Source organism: Sarcophilus harrisii, chromosome 3, assembly GCF_902635505.1.
Source record: "Sarcophilus harrisii chromosome 3, mSarHar1.11, whole genome shotgun sequence".
Taxonomy (NCBI): domain Eukaryota; kingdom Metazoa; phylum Chordata; class Mammalia; order Dasyuromorphia; family Dasyuridae; genus Sarcophilus; species Sarcophilus harrisii.
The window spans coordinates 396,933,065-396,950,658 of record NC_045428.1 but is presented as its reverse complement, the minus strand read 5'-3'; the positions used below and the strand labels follow the sequence as shown (position 1 = coordinate 396,950,658).

Genomic DNA, 17,594 nt, shown 5'->3' with positions numbered 1-17,594 from the left:
ACTACACAAAGTAGTGTTTCATCATTTGGCAATTCCTTTTCAAATAGTTTAAAGATAAATAACTTCTTCATATAAATAAAATCTAGAAGAAAACTCTTTATGCTAATTCAATTTTATTATATGGAATTTTAGAAGAAGAAAGTAAAAAGTTATGCTGGGTATTAATTTCAGTTAAAGTGACCTATAATAATCATACAAAACAGTATGAAGATTCAACTTTTAAAATGTGTAAATTGCAGAAAATTAAGTATACTCAAAACATATAAAATGTAAAACCTTTTCAAAAACAGATTTATATTATATTCTTAATATTTATATCCAAATTCTGTTTTCCAGAATTTACAAAATTTATCTCAATATAAAAATAAAGTTTGGTTTTTTTTTAAACTTAAACACAACTTCATGAAATACCAAGATAAACTGCATATTTTTCAAATTTAACTTTGATTAACTTTATGATTCTTATACAAAAATGAAAGACAACCAATTTTTGTATGCTCTATGATTAAATATATTGAAAATGAACAAATTAAACAATTAAGCAAATGCTAATACTACATTTTGGTAGTTTTGTTTTGTTTCAATAACAAACTGAATCAAAGCACTGTATATACTTCAGATGATACATCAACAATGTAATAACAGTACTTTGCTCTGAGCCAAAAATAATGATAGCAACACAAAGGGAGCAGAATAAAAGAAGACAATTTTGTATGAGGTATTTTAGGATATTATAATCTCTGGAAAGAAGCAACTCTAGGCTACTATGTTATAAACCACCCTATTGGAAGATGACTTGGTAGAAATGTATAAAGAAATTCTACCAAACCAAGATGGCTTGCTAGAAAAGCCACCTAAAAAAAGGAGAAATTAAACTTTTTAAGCCGCTTCAAGAATATGTTCTAATACAGAATATATATACAGTCATGCTCTAAGGTACAAAAGACAATGCCATCTATATACTTTGCATGGCTTTACCACTTATTACCACTGATATGAGACTAAAAAGGATTATTCATTTTTTTCCACCAAAATATCTAAGAATTCATATAAATAAAAATGAAAGATCTATCTTCTGAAACCTTTTTTTTAGGCATAACTTTTGAAGAATCTAAAGGCTGTCAAGATTCTAAAGACTGCTATCAGGATAAGCTGAAAAAAAAAGAGCCATCCTATATGCATTAAAAATATTTATAAGGCTAACATGTTAGCATGTCCTAACATCAGGACTGAGACAAAACTCTGAAGACTAAGAATTTCAAAATCTTGAGCCATGGCTTTTTCTAGTTCTTTATGCACCAACTGGAGGAGAGTTGGAAGAAAGTTACCTTTTACTTCTATGAAATCAATCTTTTTAATATCTAGTGCCTTCCAGTAAGCTAAATGCAACATCTAATAAAAGAGTTTTTTCTTTCCTTTCTCTAATTCAAGATGTTAGAGATAAAATTTCTAAAACCTCAGCTAGTTAGTCAATAATATAAAGAGCAAATGGTTGAAAGGATGTGATTATTCTTGAAAGTCAATCCTAACCAGCTGGTGTGCTCTTGTTGGTGAAAAGAATCAATCATGTATATTAGGACTCCCAAGCTTTTTCTGCAGAAATCCTATCTAGAAATGATGACTGTGTATCAACATTGATAGATATGAGTCTGGACAAAATATATGGTCTTCTGTAAAGTCAAAGTGAAAAGGTGCTCATGAACAGAGATGATAGATATATCCAAGACAAAGTAGGAAGAAGTCTCCTATACTATTTTATTGTAGGTTCACAGACTTGGAATTAGAAGGAACCTTAGAAAGAGATCTGAGTCTCCCATTTTATAGATGAAGAAACTGAATGAAGTCCAGAAAGGTTAAGTGACTCCCCCAAAGTTATGCAGCTAGGGTCTGAGGCAATATTTAAACCCAGATCATCCTAACACCAAGTTTAGTACCCTATCCGCTACACGATGCTACCTCAATCAAAGATTTTTAACACCATGTAACTGTCTTGAAGCCTTGCCCTCACCTATTAACATTACCTTAATGGGGCTGAGTTTGAGCCAGTTAGACTTCGTTCCGGAGATTTCAGACAGACAATAAGACTTCTGGGGCACTGCTGCTCCTATATTAGATGAGAAGGAAAAGTATAGCTGGGTGTTGTTTGCTAACTAATTGCCTCCACCTTAGTAGAGGATATAAAAGCATGAGACATGCTGTCAAATTTTTGTTGCAACTCTACTTGCTTAAGTTTCTAACTTCAGATTTTGTTGATTCAGTGATTGGACTTCAATTTTCCCTCTCTCCATCTTCTGTATGAAGATTCTTTTGTGTTCAGTAATATTCCAAGAAGCCGCGTTAGCAAGGCACAGATGACATGCAGCATACAGCATGATTCAAGCAAAAGGAAAACAATTTGATCTTCTTTACTGTTGATGTTGCAGAGTCACAGAAGAGGAAATTATTGTTCATCTTTTGAAGTGTGTATGTAAATGCACACATCTCCACATACCACTATCATTGTTTGCATTTAAATTCATTTGGAGTTGTTAGTGAGTAAAAAGGCAAGCTCACACTATACAATTTCAGTTAATTGTTCCAAGAACATCAAAAGATGTTCAAATTTGCTAACAAAATTCTTCCACCAAGAAATTCATAACGTGATAATTTTTCTTAATAAACAGAATTTTTTAAAATAATCAAACATTAGAATTCCAGAAAACACAAAATTTTATTTTTTAAAAAAAAGAGAAATCTTGAGGAATTAGAAAATTATACCCTAATACCGTAAAAGACTCACAAGAAGCTAACATCCAGCACTGTTCTACCAAGATTCACACAGAAACTTTTTTTTTAATTACAACATTACAGAGCAGTTTTACAAATTACAAGCTTGGCAAAAGAGGCATTTTTGACCTAAATATCAATAATAAGAAATAGATGTCAGATCTTAGGTGAAATTTTCATTCTCACCTTTTCCAAATTCTGTCATGTCTCAAAATTTCTTAAGGCAAAGGTTCCAGATAGACTAAAACCTGATGTAGCCTAGAAAATCCTGTTTTTCAAAATGGAGGTTGATTTCACATCAAAGGCACGAACCTCACCAATAACAATGTAACTCCTGGAGGCCTCTGGAAATTTCCCTTATTTCATAGCAGCACCAAACAAGCTTTCTTCATAGAGGGTCTAAGCAGGCACACTTTTCAATTTCAAAATTTCCCTGCTTTCTGATTTTTCCTCCAGCACATTTCATAGTATAGTCTTAAAGATTTTTAAGAAAACTACCCATTTATCCTGCAAGTATTTTTCTATCAATTTTGCATTCTGCCCCAGCCAATTGTTTGACTTCTTAAAGAAAAAAACTTTTAGAAAATATTTCATCCCAACAATCTACTAAAATAGGTCACTATATAAATAGTGCTCTCATCACGTCATTAAAAAAAAAAAAAAAGCATACCATTGAGAAGAGGACCAAACAACTGCATGCAAAATATGACAAATTGTCCCATTCTTAAAGTTACAAAAAAAATTAAAAATGTACCTTCATTAGGATAGAAGAGCTTAATAGGAAACAAGTTCATACCTTCAGTAAATTGATTCTCTGGCGAAATTGTACTTTCCAGTTGCAGAAGAGCAACAGAACTCTGTCCTTCTATAAGCTGCCTCTTCTCAAAACTAAACTCTGGAAGTCTTGGAGCCTGAGGTCTAGTTTTTCTTGCAGGATTCAGGAAGAAACAATATGCACACCGAAATGCTATAGAGAATTAGAAAATTAATTTTCTTGGGTTTGTGGTTTAAAAAATGTATAATTCATAAGAATGAGTTTGCAAATATACAAAGAACAACTTCCAAATTATTTATTCTTTCTAAGACTAATATGTAATATTTTGATCAAGATAAAAATTTCAACCAAAGCATTTTAAATCTAAGCAAGACATTAATTTAAAATGCAAAAAAAAAACACCATAAAATATTTGTTTATAGTGTAATACATAAATGTAAATTGGATTAATCTGAGCACTGTGAAAAGCACATAATCTTAATGGTGTGAATGAGTGGTTATTTTGTGTATATTGAGGAAAGAGTTAATTCACTCCTCCAAAATATGTCATACTTAAAGAGATGATTATTCAATAGTAGTACATCTCACTAAGCTGTCTTCTCTACTTTTTCTCTGATAAGTAACTCCTGTCTAAATCATTAGTATCTCAGCTTCTTCAGTAAGGACAGAGAAAGGTCAACTTGCCTAACACATATATTCAGAGAGACAATAAGCCACCATAATGAAGTAGTATTAGACTAAATTTTCATTGTACTAAAAGTAAAAACAATTAATTCTTAACTATCCAAAGTAATTCTTACCAATGTATTCAAATTCTTCCTTCAAAGCCATGCCATTATGAGAAAAACACTGTTGACATATAAGAGCATACCTATACCAATTAGGAAAAAAAAGTTTATCAATTATAAATGTCTATAAATCTAAACTACTAGAAATTAATTTCTAGCATAACAAATCTCTATTTTAATATGGTTAAATGTCTAATAACAAGAAATCTGATATAATCTTCATAAACATTCCACAAAAGACAAAATGTCACTCTTTTTAAGACAATTGGTAGCAAAAAAGAAAAATTTAGTAACCAGCTAACTTATAACAGCAACAATTAATAATCATATTCTTTTAAAGTTTGTAAAGCAGATTTGCAAACTGATAGATTACCTCACTGGAAGCCCACAACAGCCCGATAAGGTAGGTGGCACAAATATTATTGGCCCCATTTTGCAGATTAGCTCTCTGATTATATGAAAGTCATGGAATCTCTGATTTCTATATGGTCACAATTAATAATAACTCTCAGACACAGGATTTGAACTCAGTTATGTTCTGACTGCAAGTCTACTACCACATCCATTACACTACATGGTCTCTTTTCTTGATCTTTATTTGAAATTTCACAGTTAACCACACAGGGAACGTATTTAATAAGATTTTTAAAATTAGCTGAAGGTTATTAAGAGGTTAAAAAATGGGGAAAATCCAGTCACATGGGAATAGAGAGGAAGCATTTATAAACAAAATTAACTCTTCTTTGGTCCATAAAGAATCAGAATCACAGAATCTTTAAAACTGGAAAAAACTTCAGAGGTTAACTCAATACATAGATTAAATAATTTGCCTGAGGACAAAAAATAAAAATCAGATCCAGAACTTGAATTCAGGTCTTCTAACTCGCAGTCCATTCTTTCTCCCACCAATTTATACCATGCTGCCTCTTTTCACTAAACCATACTGCCTTAATTATTCCAGACAATCAACATCAACTCATTTTAGAAAAGTTAAAATATTGAGAAAGCACCACCTCTGACTTTATTTTCTTTCTAATTCATTTAAATGTATTCATGACTTTTGTAATTACTCATGTTCCATTCTCAGCATGCCAGGAACATGGACATCAACCATCACTATAAATTTTTAATGTGTTAGTTTAGACATTCAGATCCTTCACATGCTATTTCTAGGTGTCAATGTGAATGGGGAAAATTCTCAGCTTGGAATCAGAAGAACCAAATTGTGTGACCATGGTCACATACTTAAAACCCCTGTGTCTCAAGTTTTCTGTTCTGTAAAGTCACGGTAACATTGTACCTGCCTCACAAAGTTATTTCAGGGAAAGTTCTTTAAAAACTTCAAAGCATTACCCAAGTGTAAAATAATATTTGGATACACACTTTCACTCTTTCTCCTTAGAGAGGGTAACTTAAGTTTTTTTATGATTCCTACTTCCAGACATTTAACACTTTTGTTGTCTTTTTTCTAAACCATCGCAAAGTGCTCCATGTCTCTAAAGCAGCTAAAGCTCAAAATTAGAAAGAGTTACCTAATGAGAATTTAATTAATGCCAAACATTGTCAGTCTTTCCTTACGTCTATCTATACAACTGCACATAGAGAAGCAACATGACAAGGAGAGGGAGATATGAAATTAGTAATTCAGTTACAAGGGGCCAGGTTCTAGTCTCAGCCCCTGGACATCTCTTTTACTTCTAGAGTACTCGGATTCTCCACCTGTATAAAGATGAAATTGCACCAAGTGACCAGGGGAGCAGAAGGGAGGGAGTGGTTTTTTCCTAGACTAGTCTCCTACCACATGACCTTCAAGTAGAAAGCTGGCCAGCCCTGCCCTATGTACACAAAGCTCAATCTGCTCAAACTTGTATTCCCATGATAAACTGCATGATGGGATCAAGTCACTTTTGCTGTTCTAAGATTCTGTTTCCTCATCTACAAGAGAGAAGTAAAACTCATATGATCCATCTCATAAGTTTGCTGGGTAAAGAACCCAATTTGTAAACCATTTAGAACTATATAAATATAAGAGCACAAATAAAGATAATTTCTTTTTCTTCTCTGAATATAATTCCATGGATTTGACCTACCCAAATTCACAAAAGCAGCCAGCATTTTTAGAGAGCTATATATTTGTACAATGCTTTCCATGCCTTATTTTATTTAAGTTTCACTACATTACTTAGAAGTAGGCACTATTCCTATGCCTATTTTACAGAGAAGGAAACAGAAGAATCTAACTGACTCACATAATCACAAAATTATTTAATATCTGAGAAAGGATTCATACACTACAATATAATTATGATTTATCAAACATTATATTCAGTTTAAATTCTGATTCTATAATTCAAATGTGTGGGCCACCTAAAATTTTAAAACATATATGTTGTTTCCCCAATGCCAAAAATATCAATTAGTATCAAAACCAGGATTGAGTTTTGTGGAATGCTATCAATCATATCCTAAAAGACTGCTACTGGGCTTTCCTATTTTTAAATATTTTAATAAAAGTTATTCCATTTGTCTAATTTACCATAAAATCAAATTGAAAGCAATCCACATAATCTTCAATTAGCGTTGATTTTTTTTCCAAAACATGTTTAAAATGTATTATTATTCAAATTCAAAGGGAAAAAAACAATTGGACCTATGCTCTTTCCACAGGAGTGTAAAAAACACAGGAGTAACAAGATACACTAGTACTAAAGTCACCAAATAGGAATGACAGAATTCTAGAATTGGCATCCAGCAAAAACAAAGCTGACCATGATCTTTGAAACCTTCATTCATTTATAGTCCTAGTAAATATTACCTGTTCTGTGGACCATCACCAACTAAATACTCGACCACTCTATCCAAAGCACCTCTTTCTCGAGGGAGAATAGGCCTTGCTAAAGGTGGACCAGGAGGATGAAGACCTACCAAAAAATTAAGTAAAATTATCAAACCAAGTACAGCAGTTAAGTTACAATGCTTGTTTCAACTGTTAAAAAAAAATTCTCTTAATTTAAATTTGTAACTAAATAAAAGGGGAGTTTAAAATGCCACTGATATTCATATTCACTGATATTAAGCTGCTATTGATAAAATATAAAGGAAGAAGTTGACCTGGAATATTTGTCAAAATCATAATACTGAGTAGTTTTACTTAATTGTTTGGGGGCAAGTATTTTGTGGGGGGGTTATTATTAGGATATTTTGGGAAGCCTCAAATAAAACGAAAATGTACCAAAAATTAAATGCCAATAGCAATTTTTCTAAATGGGCTTTTAGTTATGAAAATTTTAAAAAATATAAAGATGAAAATCAATTCTTAAAAATTCCACCATAATGATTTCATTAATACTACTATGAAACCAAAATTTACTACAAATAAAACAAAAATACAATACCATTACAAATGACTACTGATGAAATGATATTATCTTAGGTAAACTAATATAAACTAATTAATCAGACACAGTCCTTGAGAGTTAAACTCAAGTTTAACTTAATTAACTAAAATTAATTTTAGTTGAGCTAAACTAAAGTAGCAGCATTATATCTGAAGAAAAAAAAATGGGACTAATTCTAAAAATAAGAGAAACATAGGTACTCTATCATTGCCAAGAAAAAGACCCTTGCATGAAGTTTAAATACTAGAACAGTTATAATATCATAAACTAAGTAACCATCAAAAAAGTATATCCTTTTCCTGAGGTTAGTAAACTCCTTCAAATATTATTATTAAACCTAAAAACAAATAGTGTATCATTATTCCTCATCTAAGAGAAGATTGTTGACACTATTGATGGAAGATTTCTGAATTGAAATCTGAATTGAAACAGGAAACACACCAAATAAGCTGCTGAAGAAAAAACTTAAGATTACTGAAATACTTTCGAATATGTTATTTTTATGTGTAAACAGTTAAAAATACCACAAAGAAATCAAGACACAACAATATGTTTCATGAGATTTTCTTCAATTACTTGCATACTAATAACTCTCTAACCAGGCATCTTCATACTCATGCTGTTATGAACAACAGTGATTAATATAAACATCAAAAGCAATCATTGTAGGAAGACTGGTCATTTTTGCAAAGCTTGGCAAACTCTCAACTACCTGCTGGTTATTAATTTTCAAACATATGGGAGCTCTGTGGTAATACATGTTAAATTAATTCTCTTCTACCAAACACATTTAATGAAAAGAAAAAAAGAATTATTAATCTTTTCTACTTTATTAGAAATCATTGTCACCTGTAAAAATTCATATATTTTAAAACTGCATAAATTTAGAAACAAATATAGCCTCTTTTACAAAAACATCTTTTGACAACTTTGATGATATATTTATATATACACACGAAACTCAATTCATGATTCTTAAAATAATGTCTTCATTATCATGTAAACAGTATCATATAAACATTTAACGTGTTACATTTTTTCTACCTTAAAATAAGTCTCTCATTCATGTACCTGAATCCAGGATATAAATTGTTTATCATGATGACTTCAAAGTTTAGAAATAAAAATCTGATATTATTTTGGCAAAGAACCTATGTATATGTATACTACATGCTGAAGCAGAAATCCTCTCACAAAACAACTTAACAGTAACATTTTATTTAATGATGGTCTAAAGCAAGTAATTTGAAATAAGATTTTTTTCATTGAACTTTTTCTTCAGGCTTAAAATATATTTCTCATAATGAGTTTCCAATATGCCAAGTATAAACATATTTTAGAAAATTACCTTTAAGAGTACAATTCATACAAAAACTATACTTGGGTGACTTTCCAAACTTATCCCTTAATCAATATTTTTTTCAATTTTTCAAAATATGAATCTACTCTTTTTTAGAGATAAGAAAGGAAACATTATTGCCACAAAAGCCATAAGGGAAGACACTAATCAGCTATTATTCATCATAATTAGACTGACTATTTAGTCAAACTATTACTTGGCTTTCGAGACACTAAAAAAGCAACTAAATAATAATTGGCTTTGAAGAACTTTGAACAATCAAAGAATTTGGTCAGAATAAATAATTCTAAAATGAAATTGTCAAATTCTATAATCAATATTAAAATCTAATAGAAACCAATGGATTTCCACATTCTATTCATTATTCAACAGCATATTTCAAATACAACATATTTTGGCGTTTGGAATCTCTAATAGAATTATCCCCATATGCCATCAAATTTAATTTAAAAAAACATACAAATGAACTCACTAATTGTAAAAAAAAAAAAAAAAAAAATCATTAATTGACAGAATCTATTACTGAAAACAACAACAACAAAAAACTTAATCTCTCCACTGGGCAGGCAAATAGCACAGTAGATAGTGCCAGACCTGGAATCAGGAGGATCTGAGTTCAAATTTGACCTCTTACCTGTGTGATCTTGGGCAAGTCACTTAATACTGTTTCCCTCAGTTTCCTCATCTATAAAATGAGCTAAAGAAGGAAATGGCAAAAAAAAAAAACCTCCAGTAACTTTGCCAAGAAAACCCCACATGGGGTCACAAAGAGTTGAGCACAACTAATTGATAGGAAAAAAAAAAAAAAAAAGATTTCACTATCCTGAAAAATAACTTCTCATATTACCAATATTACTTCTAATTCTAATTTTAAAAAGAGGGCAGAGTACTATGCGCAATGTAAGAGCATACTTCCTGAAATTAAATCTTAAGTAAATTGTCAAAATTCATGTTTAAAAATCTATTCAGGCTATAGGGGGAAAAAAGTGAATTTATTCTGAAAGTGTTGCTTGTAGGTCTGATTTATATAAATCTGGAGCTTTCCTAAATTTGGAACATAAAAAGGTACACTATACTGGTGACTACAGAATACTGCAAAGTTTTATTGCCATTTAAACAAAGAAGCCATAACAGTTAAATGAGCTCAGGCAATAGGTTTCAGTATCACAAGGTGCCAGCTGTAAAGAGTTATGGCTAATTGAATATGGAACTCCCGCTTAATCAGATAACTGCTCTGCTATTTCCAAATGAAATGCCATTTCCATACTGTCTGAAAATGGCCTGTTTTATTGGTAACCAGAGAAAACAATATAAACTGTAAATAACATTAAGTGCTCTGTTTACCCATTCCAGGCATTGAAGTAGCAGGGGATCCAAGACGCCTTGGTAGCACATTTGACTGCAAGGCTGGAGCAACAGCTCTTTCTGGTGGTCCACCAGGAGCTGAAGTATCCTTTTGTGGACCAGGAGATCCTGGAACTTGTAGAGGTGATCCTTGGTTCGGACTTGCTGGTGTTGATGGAGAAAGATTTCTCTGAGCTGTAGTCCGCTGACGGATTTCTAGCAGGAACAGGTATATGCTCAATTTAATGACAATACCATATTACAAGACACCAATTAACCAATACCACAAACTCTGACCAGTCAGTGATTTAAATCATACAGTACAAGTATTAAGACATTTATGAGATCAAACAGTATGCAACAGGAATCTACGAATCTATTTTAGAAAAAATTTCAAAAGACAAGGAAGGTATTCATGTTGCAGTATGATAACTTACTTTTCTCATCACGTTTATGAAAAGATCACATATTGATAACTGATTTTTTTTCCACAATAAACATAAGAAACTATTTGCTCAACTATCTATGTTACTCAGGTCATAAGCTTATTATATAAAGATTCTTTTAATAGAATGCTTGGCAAATAGTAAGCACTTAATGACTTCTTGATTGATTTCTAATTCTTACTAATGTGATAATGGAGGAAAGGGAGTCTAAATTAGTAAAATACTCCAAATTTGAGTTATTTTTTTCTAAGAAAGTTTCATTTTAAAGTAGATTAACAGATACATTCAATACTCTTCCTACTTCCCTGAACCTTCCCCACCCCCACCCCCATTCTTTAGGCATAACAATAATTGTAACAAGCACATTGCTTAAAAGGAATTGAATAGAATCAAACATCTTTAAGAGTATTTAACTTAAAGCCCAAGGCTGTTTGCTATTTTCAATAAGCTTTACACAGTTAATTTGCTTACTCAGGATCTTCAGCACTTAGTATAGTTCCTGGCATGTAGAAAGTGGTTAATAAATGTTTACTGACTGGATAACTAAAAAAATACTAGCATTTAGAAAATATTCCTCACTTATTTTCTATTTGTATTCATTTTATCCTGTCAATGGTCTGGTTTCCAGACAAGTATTTGTCTAATCTCACATACATGTTAAATCATCATAAATTTAAAATGAGTACAATTCAAATTACTGAAATTTTAACTGAAATGGACAAAATAAGTAGAAACATGTACTACTTCTCATAGAAATATCATTTTAGAATATCAATAGTTATGCCAAAGGAAATATTAAGATTTAAAAAAGCAAGATTTTGAAACCTGTCATTAAGGAAAAAAATGTTTTGTTGGTGTTTCCTTTATTTTCCAATTACATCAATAAATTACAACTCTATTCGTATATTAATACTGTATCTCTTAATTCTTGTCTGAAGTTCTTCAAATTAAGGTATCTATTTGTTGGGGGAAGGGGACTTGAGAAGAATTTTCCCCCCTGAGGCAATTTGGGTTAAGTGACTTGCCCAGGGTCACACAGCTAGGAAGTGTTAAAGTGTTTGAGGCTAGATTTGAACTCAGGTCCTCCTGATTTCAGGGCTGGTGCTCTATCCACTGTACCACCTAGCTGCCCCTAGCAGATAGAATTTAAAGATTAAATGGAGGACTGAGGAAAGGAAACCAACAATAGGAAACTACTACCATAGTCTATTTGAACAAGTGAAATGAACCATCTTTACATTTTGAAACTTTCCATGTTTATTTGAAGTAGAGAATTTCAGATTCCATCTGGATTAATTATCTCGAACACATCCTGAAACAGCTAGTAATATGATTGTTTCCTATCCACAAGGAAATCATTGTTACTCAGTTAGGAAGCACATTAAATATTCTGGAAAATAAGGCTATTTACAAAGAGCTCCAAAATCAATATGGACACATAAGGATTTAGAAATATAAATTGCTACTTAAAAGAATGTATCAAAAACTCCACATCAATTTTTGCCCCAATTTTTCTTGCCAAAGTGTAAATTCAGAGAATTGTATCTTTACTTCCAATAATTGAGAACATTTCTCAAACTGTGATAAGACAGTTAACTTTTTCATCTTTTTAGCAAAGAGTATTCAGACATCTTCCTTTAAATGTATATTACAGTATCTGAGACTAACCACATCACTCTCTTAACATCACTCACACTTCACTAAAAGGTATAAGTTTTATTTAACAAAAAAGACTATGTCTGGCACTCCATAAAACAGTTAAGTTTTGGACTTTGTTCTAAAATCTGAACTGGACAATATAACAAAGACAAAAGTAATGAGGACAGGGGAAGAAAAAGGGAAGGAGAGAGAGAAAAGGAAGGTATATTCAGTTTCAAGATTTTCAAGAAGAATTGGTGGAAATGGGAATTAAAACTAAAATATTTTTTGAGTACACCGCAATGTATATTATTAATAAAATTCCCAGTATTTTAAACTTAATCATTTCTGAATATGTCATCTTTTGTATATGACCCATGATTATTTTTTACTAATAGCTTTAAAAATTATACATTACCTAATCTAAAAAAACCTAGTGATCAATAAAAGTCCTATTTCAATCTAGTACCTAAAATATATATTTTCCCCAAAATTAGTAATCAACTTGTTTATGTCAAGGTAGATGACATATTAAACCAGAAAGTTCACTATAGGCAAAGAGCTAATTTATCATTTTCATCAAAGATATGGAGCTATAACAAAAAAACATATATGCTAATGAGATTGGAAGGGAGTCTGATTTGGGTTGGTTTTGAATTTTAAATTTAAGTAGTTTGAATGAAACATAGGTCAAAACAGGATGATTGCTCTAAGGGGGAAAGAAAAACAAGATATCAATGAATGGCTTTATGTTAAATGTATAGAAAATCTAGAGATAAGAAGCTAAGAAAACTTGTAGGTTTGATTGTGGTTGTTTTAATAAGCCCACCATAGACATGAATACTGATTTTTAAGCATCTGAAAAGTTTCTGAAAAGTTGTGAATTTTTACAACTCTGAACATATACAGTGTTGGACAGCTTGCTATTCGAAAAATCCTACAGCAAATCCTTCTGTAATTTAATGAACCAGGTTTTCTAAGTACAGGTTTTTCATACCTTATTTCAGTTTTTCTTTTTCAAATTCAAACACATTGTTGAAAACCATTTTCAGCTCTGGGCTGCATACAGAAGGGTTATAGTAAGTGGAATTATTTTGTTCAAAGAAATGAGGGCTGAAAATGGTTTTAAAATGTACAAGTAGATTGGGCTTATACCCCAAAGAGATACTAAAGAAGGGAAAGGGACCTGTATGTGCCAAAATGTTTGTGGCAGTCCTGTTTGTAGTGCCTAGAAACTGGAAAATAAATGGATGCCCATCAATTGGAGAATGGTTGGGTAAATTGTGGTATATGAATTGTTATGGAATATTATTGTTCTGTAAGAAATGACTAGTAGGATGAATACAGAGAGGCTTGGAGAGACTTACATGAACTGATGCTAAGTGAAATGACCAGAACCAGGAAATCATTATATACTTCAACAATGATACTGTAAAAAGATGTATTCTGATGGAAGTAGATTTCTTTGACAAAGAGACCTAACTCAGTTTCAATTGATCAATGATGGACAGAAGCAGCTACACCCAAAGAAAGAACACTGGGAAATGAATGTAAACTGTTTGCATTTTTGTTTTTCTTCCCGGGTTATTTCTACCTTCTGAATCCAATTCTCCCTGTGCAACAAGAGAACTGTTCGGTTCTGCACACATATATTGTATCTAGGATATACTGCGACATATTTAACATATATAGGACTGCTTGCCATCTAGGGAAGGGGGTGGAGGGAGAGAGGGGAAAAATCAGAACAGAAGTGAGTGTAAGGGCTAATGTTGTGAAAAATTACCATGGTATGGGTTCTGTCAATAAAAAGTTATTATAATTTAAAAAAAAAAAAAGAAAGAAAATACCCGAAGAAGAATAAAAATATTACATAGAAAAAATAAAATAAAATGTACAAGTAGATTAAAAGCTATTTGTAAAAGTGGGGAATCTTCAATTCAATACTAGATCAAGTTGGCACTCTCGTTAATCTCATGTACTATCATACCCTCCTCCCCAACCCCAACTGGGCAAAGGGATCTACAACTCATGGGAAAAGTAATTTACCAGAGAAATATTCACCTCCTGGACCTTCAAAGCCCACTCTTTTCTTTTCTAACTCTGTTTTTTTTTTTCATTCCCTTACCCGTCTTTCTCCCTCTATCTTTACAATTTATTTTATTTGTTGTGTTAATGTTTTGTGTTTCTTACCATTAATTTGAAAAGTAAGTGAGCTGAACACTTTATACTGTTAAGACAAAAAAAAAAACTAAATTATGTTACTTTTTACTTGCATATGGCCGTCAATTGATTTTTTTTCTTTGTGGATCAGTGGCCCTCAATAGAAAAGGTTTCCCCACCCCAACACAGAGGGTTATGAATCAATATTCTCCATCTCACTAAAGATAATGTGAGAAGATAAGTTTGAGCTAAAGCAAAAGATATTTAGGATAAATATAGGAAAAGCTGAGAATGACTGACACACCAAAATGTCACACCCCAAAGGGTGTTTAATTATCCTTCCATTTTTTGCAGTAGTATTTAGCACTAAAAGGAAAAACATAACCTGCGGTCTAATATAAATGCCAACTGACAATGATGGACTGTGGGGTCCCCAAATGCTGGCATGCAATTTGTGACTCTAAAGAGGTGCCATGGCATCTTGAATTCCCAAGGCAAGATTAGATTAGGACCTATATCTATTCTATAGAATGGATCCAAGGCCAAATTGATACATGGTCCCAAGGATTACTATGCATTTGACAAAATGCTCTGTTTAGAAATTTCTGAAAATCTCTCAATGCTGAGGACTGTCACCTTCAGACCTCTGGGACTAGCACAAAGAGTCCCTTGGATAGTTACAAGTAATAAGCAGGAAATTTGGATCAAAGTGTTAAAAAAAAAAAAAAAATACTGCCTGCAGGCAATCCCAAGTACAGTCAAACCAGAATAAAATTTAACTGGGAAAAAATATTTAACAAAATAAATAAAAAATAATAGAACATAAACTCAGGAGAGATAGGTATGGGAAGGAGAAGGGCAAGGCACTAGCAGCTTAGAGGAATGGAAAAAGACTTCACACAATAAATTTTTCATAGTGAAATACTTTATGCCTATTTTCCTACAAGACAGTGGTAAAGCAGGGGGTCAGTATAGGGAGGAATATTAAGAAGTATATTTGGCTGGACTATACAGACTTAGGGAACTAAGTGAATTAAAGCTAGAAAGACACATAGGGGTTATGTTATGAAGGGATTTAATATATCACAACAAGCATTTGTAAGGATCTTACTAAAAGCCAAACAATGTACTACAAGGCAGAAAGGAAAAAAACAGGCTTTATTAAATGCTTATGAAGCACTTTATAAAGTAAGCACTTTATAAATAATATTTCACTTGATCCTTACAAAAATCCTGAGAAGTTGGGACCATTATTTTTCCCATTTTAAGGCTGAGAAAGAGGCAAACCTGTGGAGATAAAGTTACTTCTTCTAGAACAGAGAGCTAGAAGTGTCTGAAACTGGATCTAACCTCAGATCTTCCTGACTTCAGGTCCAAGTCTATCAACATCATCCAATTGCTTCTCAGCTGCCTGCTTGAGGATACAAAGAACATAAAAGAAGATGCATAGAACAAATAAAAGATAGTTTAGGGACAGACAACTAGGGAAGATCAGGAAGGGTTTCAGTGAGGGAATTTCTAAAAGGCAGAGAAAGGAAAGGAAAATATTCCATTCAAGGGCTAATCAATGTTACTATCAATTGTGAGTTCAATCAATTAATGGTGAGTTCAAGCCCATTACAAAATAATGCACTCAATAAACTTGGCAATTCCTTTATTTCTCATTAATTCCTTACTATGTTACTCACATTTGGCTGTTTGCAAACTTTTCCAATCCCCTTAATTCCCCAATTTCATCCAAGTCCCCCTTAACTCAATAATCAAGCATTTAAGTACCTAGAATACACAGGTCAATAGTGATATATACCGTTTTGATAAATAATCTCTCAGCTCCAGATGCTTACAATTTAAAGGAGCATTAAAATACAGGAAACCATAAGAAACATTATATGATGAATATATTAGAAAATTGCTGAACAATTTGAACTCTCTTAATGTCCTTTCTCTCAATCTTGCCCATCTCAAAATTATCATCTCCTCACCTATTCCCAAGCTTCATTCCTGACTCAAGAGGAAGAAATATTCCTTTTCTTCACAAGGGTAATTCCTTTTCTTAATTCCATTCTCTTTTCCCTCTTTAGGGTCCTTGCTCAAATAACCATTCTCCCATTTCCACAATTTAATCTCTTCTTTTCACTGTTTCCCACAAATGTGCTCAAATTTCCTTATATACACACCAAAAAAAAAAAAAAAAAATCACTATTGTTATTTCCTTTAATAACATTGAAGGGACCCCGAAACTCTAAAATTCCTTGAAGGACAAATTCTCCTTGAATCCTGCCACTATGGGGACACTGCCCGAGGACAAACAGCTTCATTCCATAACCTAGGTGGGGATGGTTGAGTTTGGAGCAGGAGATACCAACCCTATTCAATTAAAGATTTTCTATTCAATTCCAACTCCACCCATCAGCTTCATAGGGAAGGGGAGCAGGCCTTGGAATGTAGCCAAAGACTTCCTTATAAAAAAGGGCAATTAAAAACTTACCTCTTTGCAGAGGTCCTAACATGCTATGCTGTGCCATGCTATGTTATGCCTTGCCATGCCAAGGAAACCTCTGCCGCTGAGATGATATTCTCTTCCAAGGCTATCATCTCTTTATCCTCACCTATTTCCCTAATGAGATTTTATGCCTGTCAGGATTTCTCTATGCCTCTTTGTCAGGATTTCTCTACTAGAAACTTTACTTCCCAATCCCTATAATAAACCTCTTTTATCAATCTAGGTTTTTGGGTTTGTAAATTCCTTTACAGAGAATCTCTGTGCTGCCAGAAGGGACTCAAAACTCCCTACCCTTGTGCCAAATCCCAAGGGGGTGTAGGGGAGCCAAACCTCTCCATTGGGTTCCCTGAACCCCGAACTAGACTTCATCATTTAATTCCCTGACCACCAGGAACCCTACTCTCATTTTCATTCCC

The 17,594-nt window shown here is 32.6% G+C and overlaps 1 protein-coding gene across 4 annotated transcripts in view; it reads right to left on the bottom strand.

Annotated features, from left to right (window-relative positions):
* Positions 1 to 17,594, bottom strand: part of LNPK (lunapark, ER junction formation factor) — an 86,256-nt gene that overhangs the window by 8,041 nt on the left and 60,621 nt on the right. For 3 of the 4 annotated variants that reach the window (XM_003763991.4, XM_012544835.3, XM_031960425.1), the window contains exons 9-12: positions 10,432 to 10,647; positions 7,145 to 7,250; positions 4,342 to 4,412; positions 3,563 to 3,733 (exon numbers count right to left, since the gene is read on the bottom strand). In XM_003763991.4, coding sequence (XP_003764039.1) covers positions 3,563 to 3,733; positions 4,342 to 4,412; positions 7,145 to 7,250; positions 10,432 to 10,647 — 564 coding nt within the window. Of the gene's footprint in view, positions 1 to 2,021; positions 2,105 to 3,562; positions 3,734 to 4,341; positions 4,413 to 7,144; positions 7,251 to 10,431; positions 10,648 to 17,594 lie in introns of all 4 variants that reach the window. The other variant, XM_012544836.3, reaches the window with a different exon arrangement.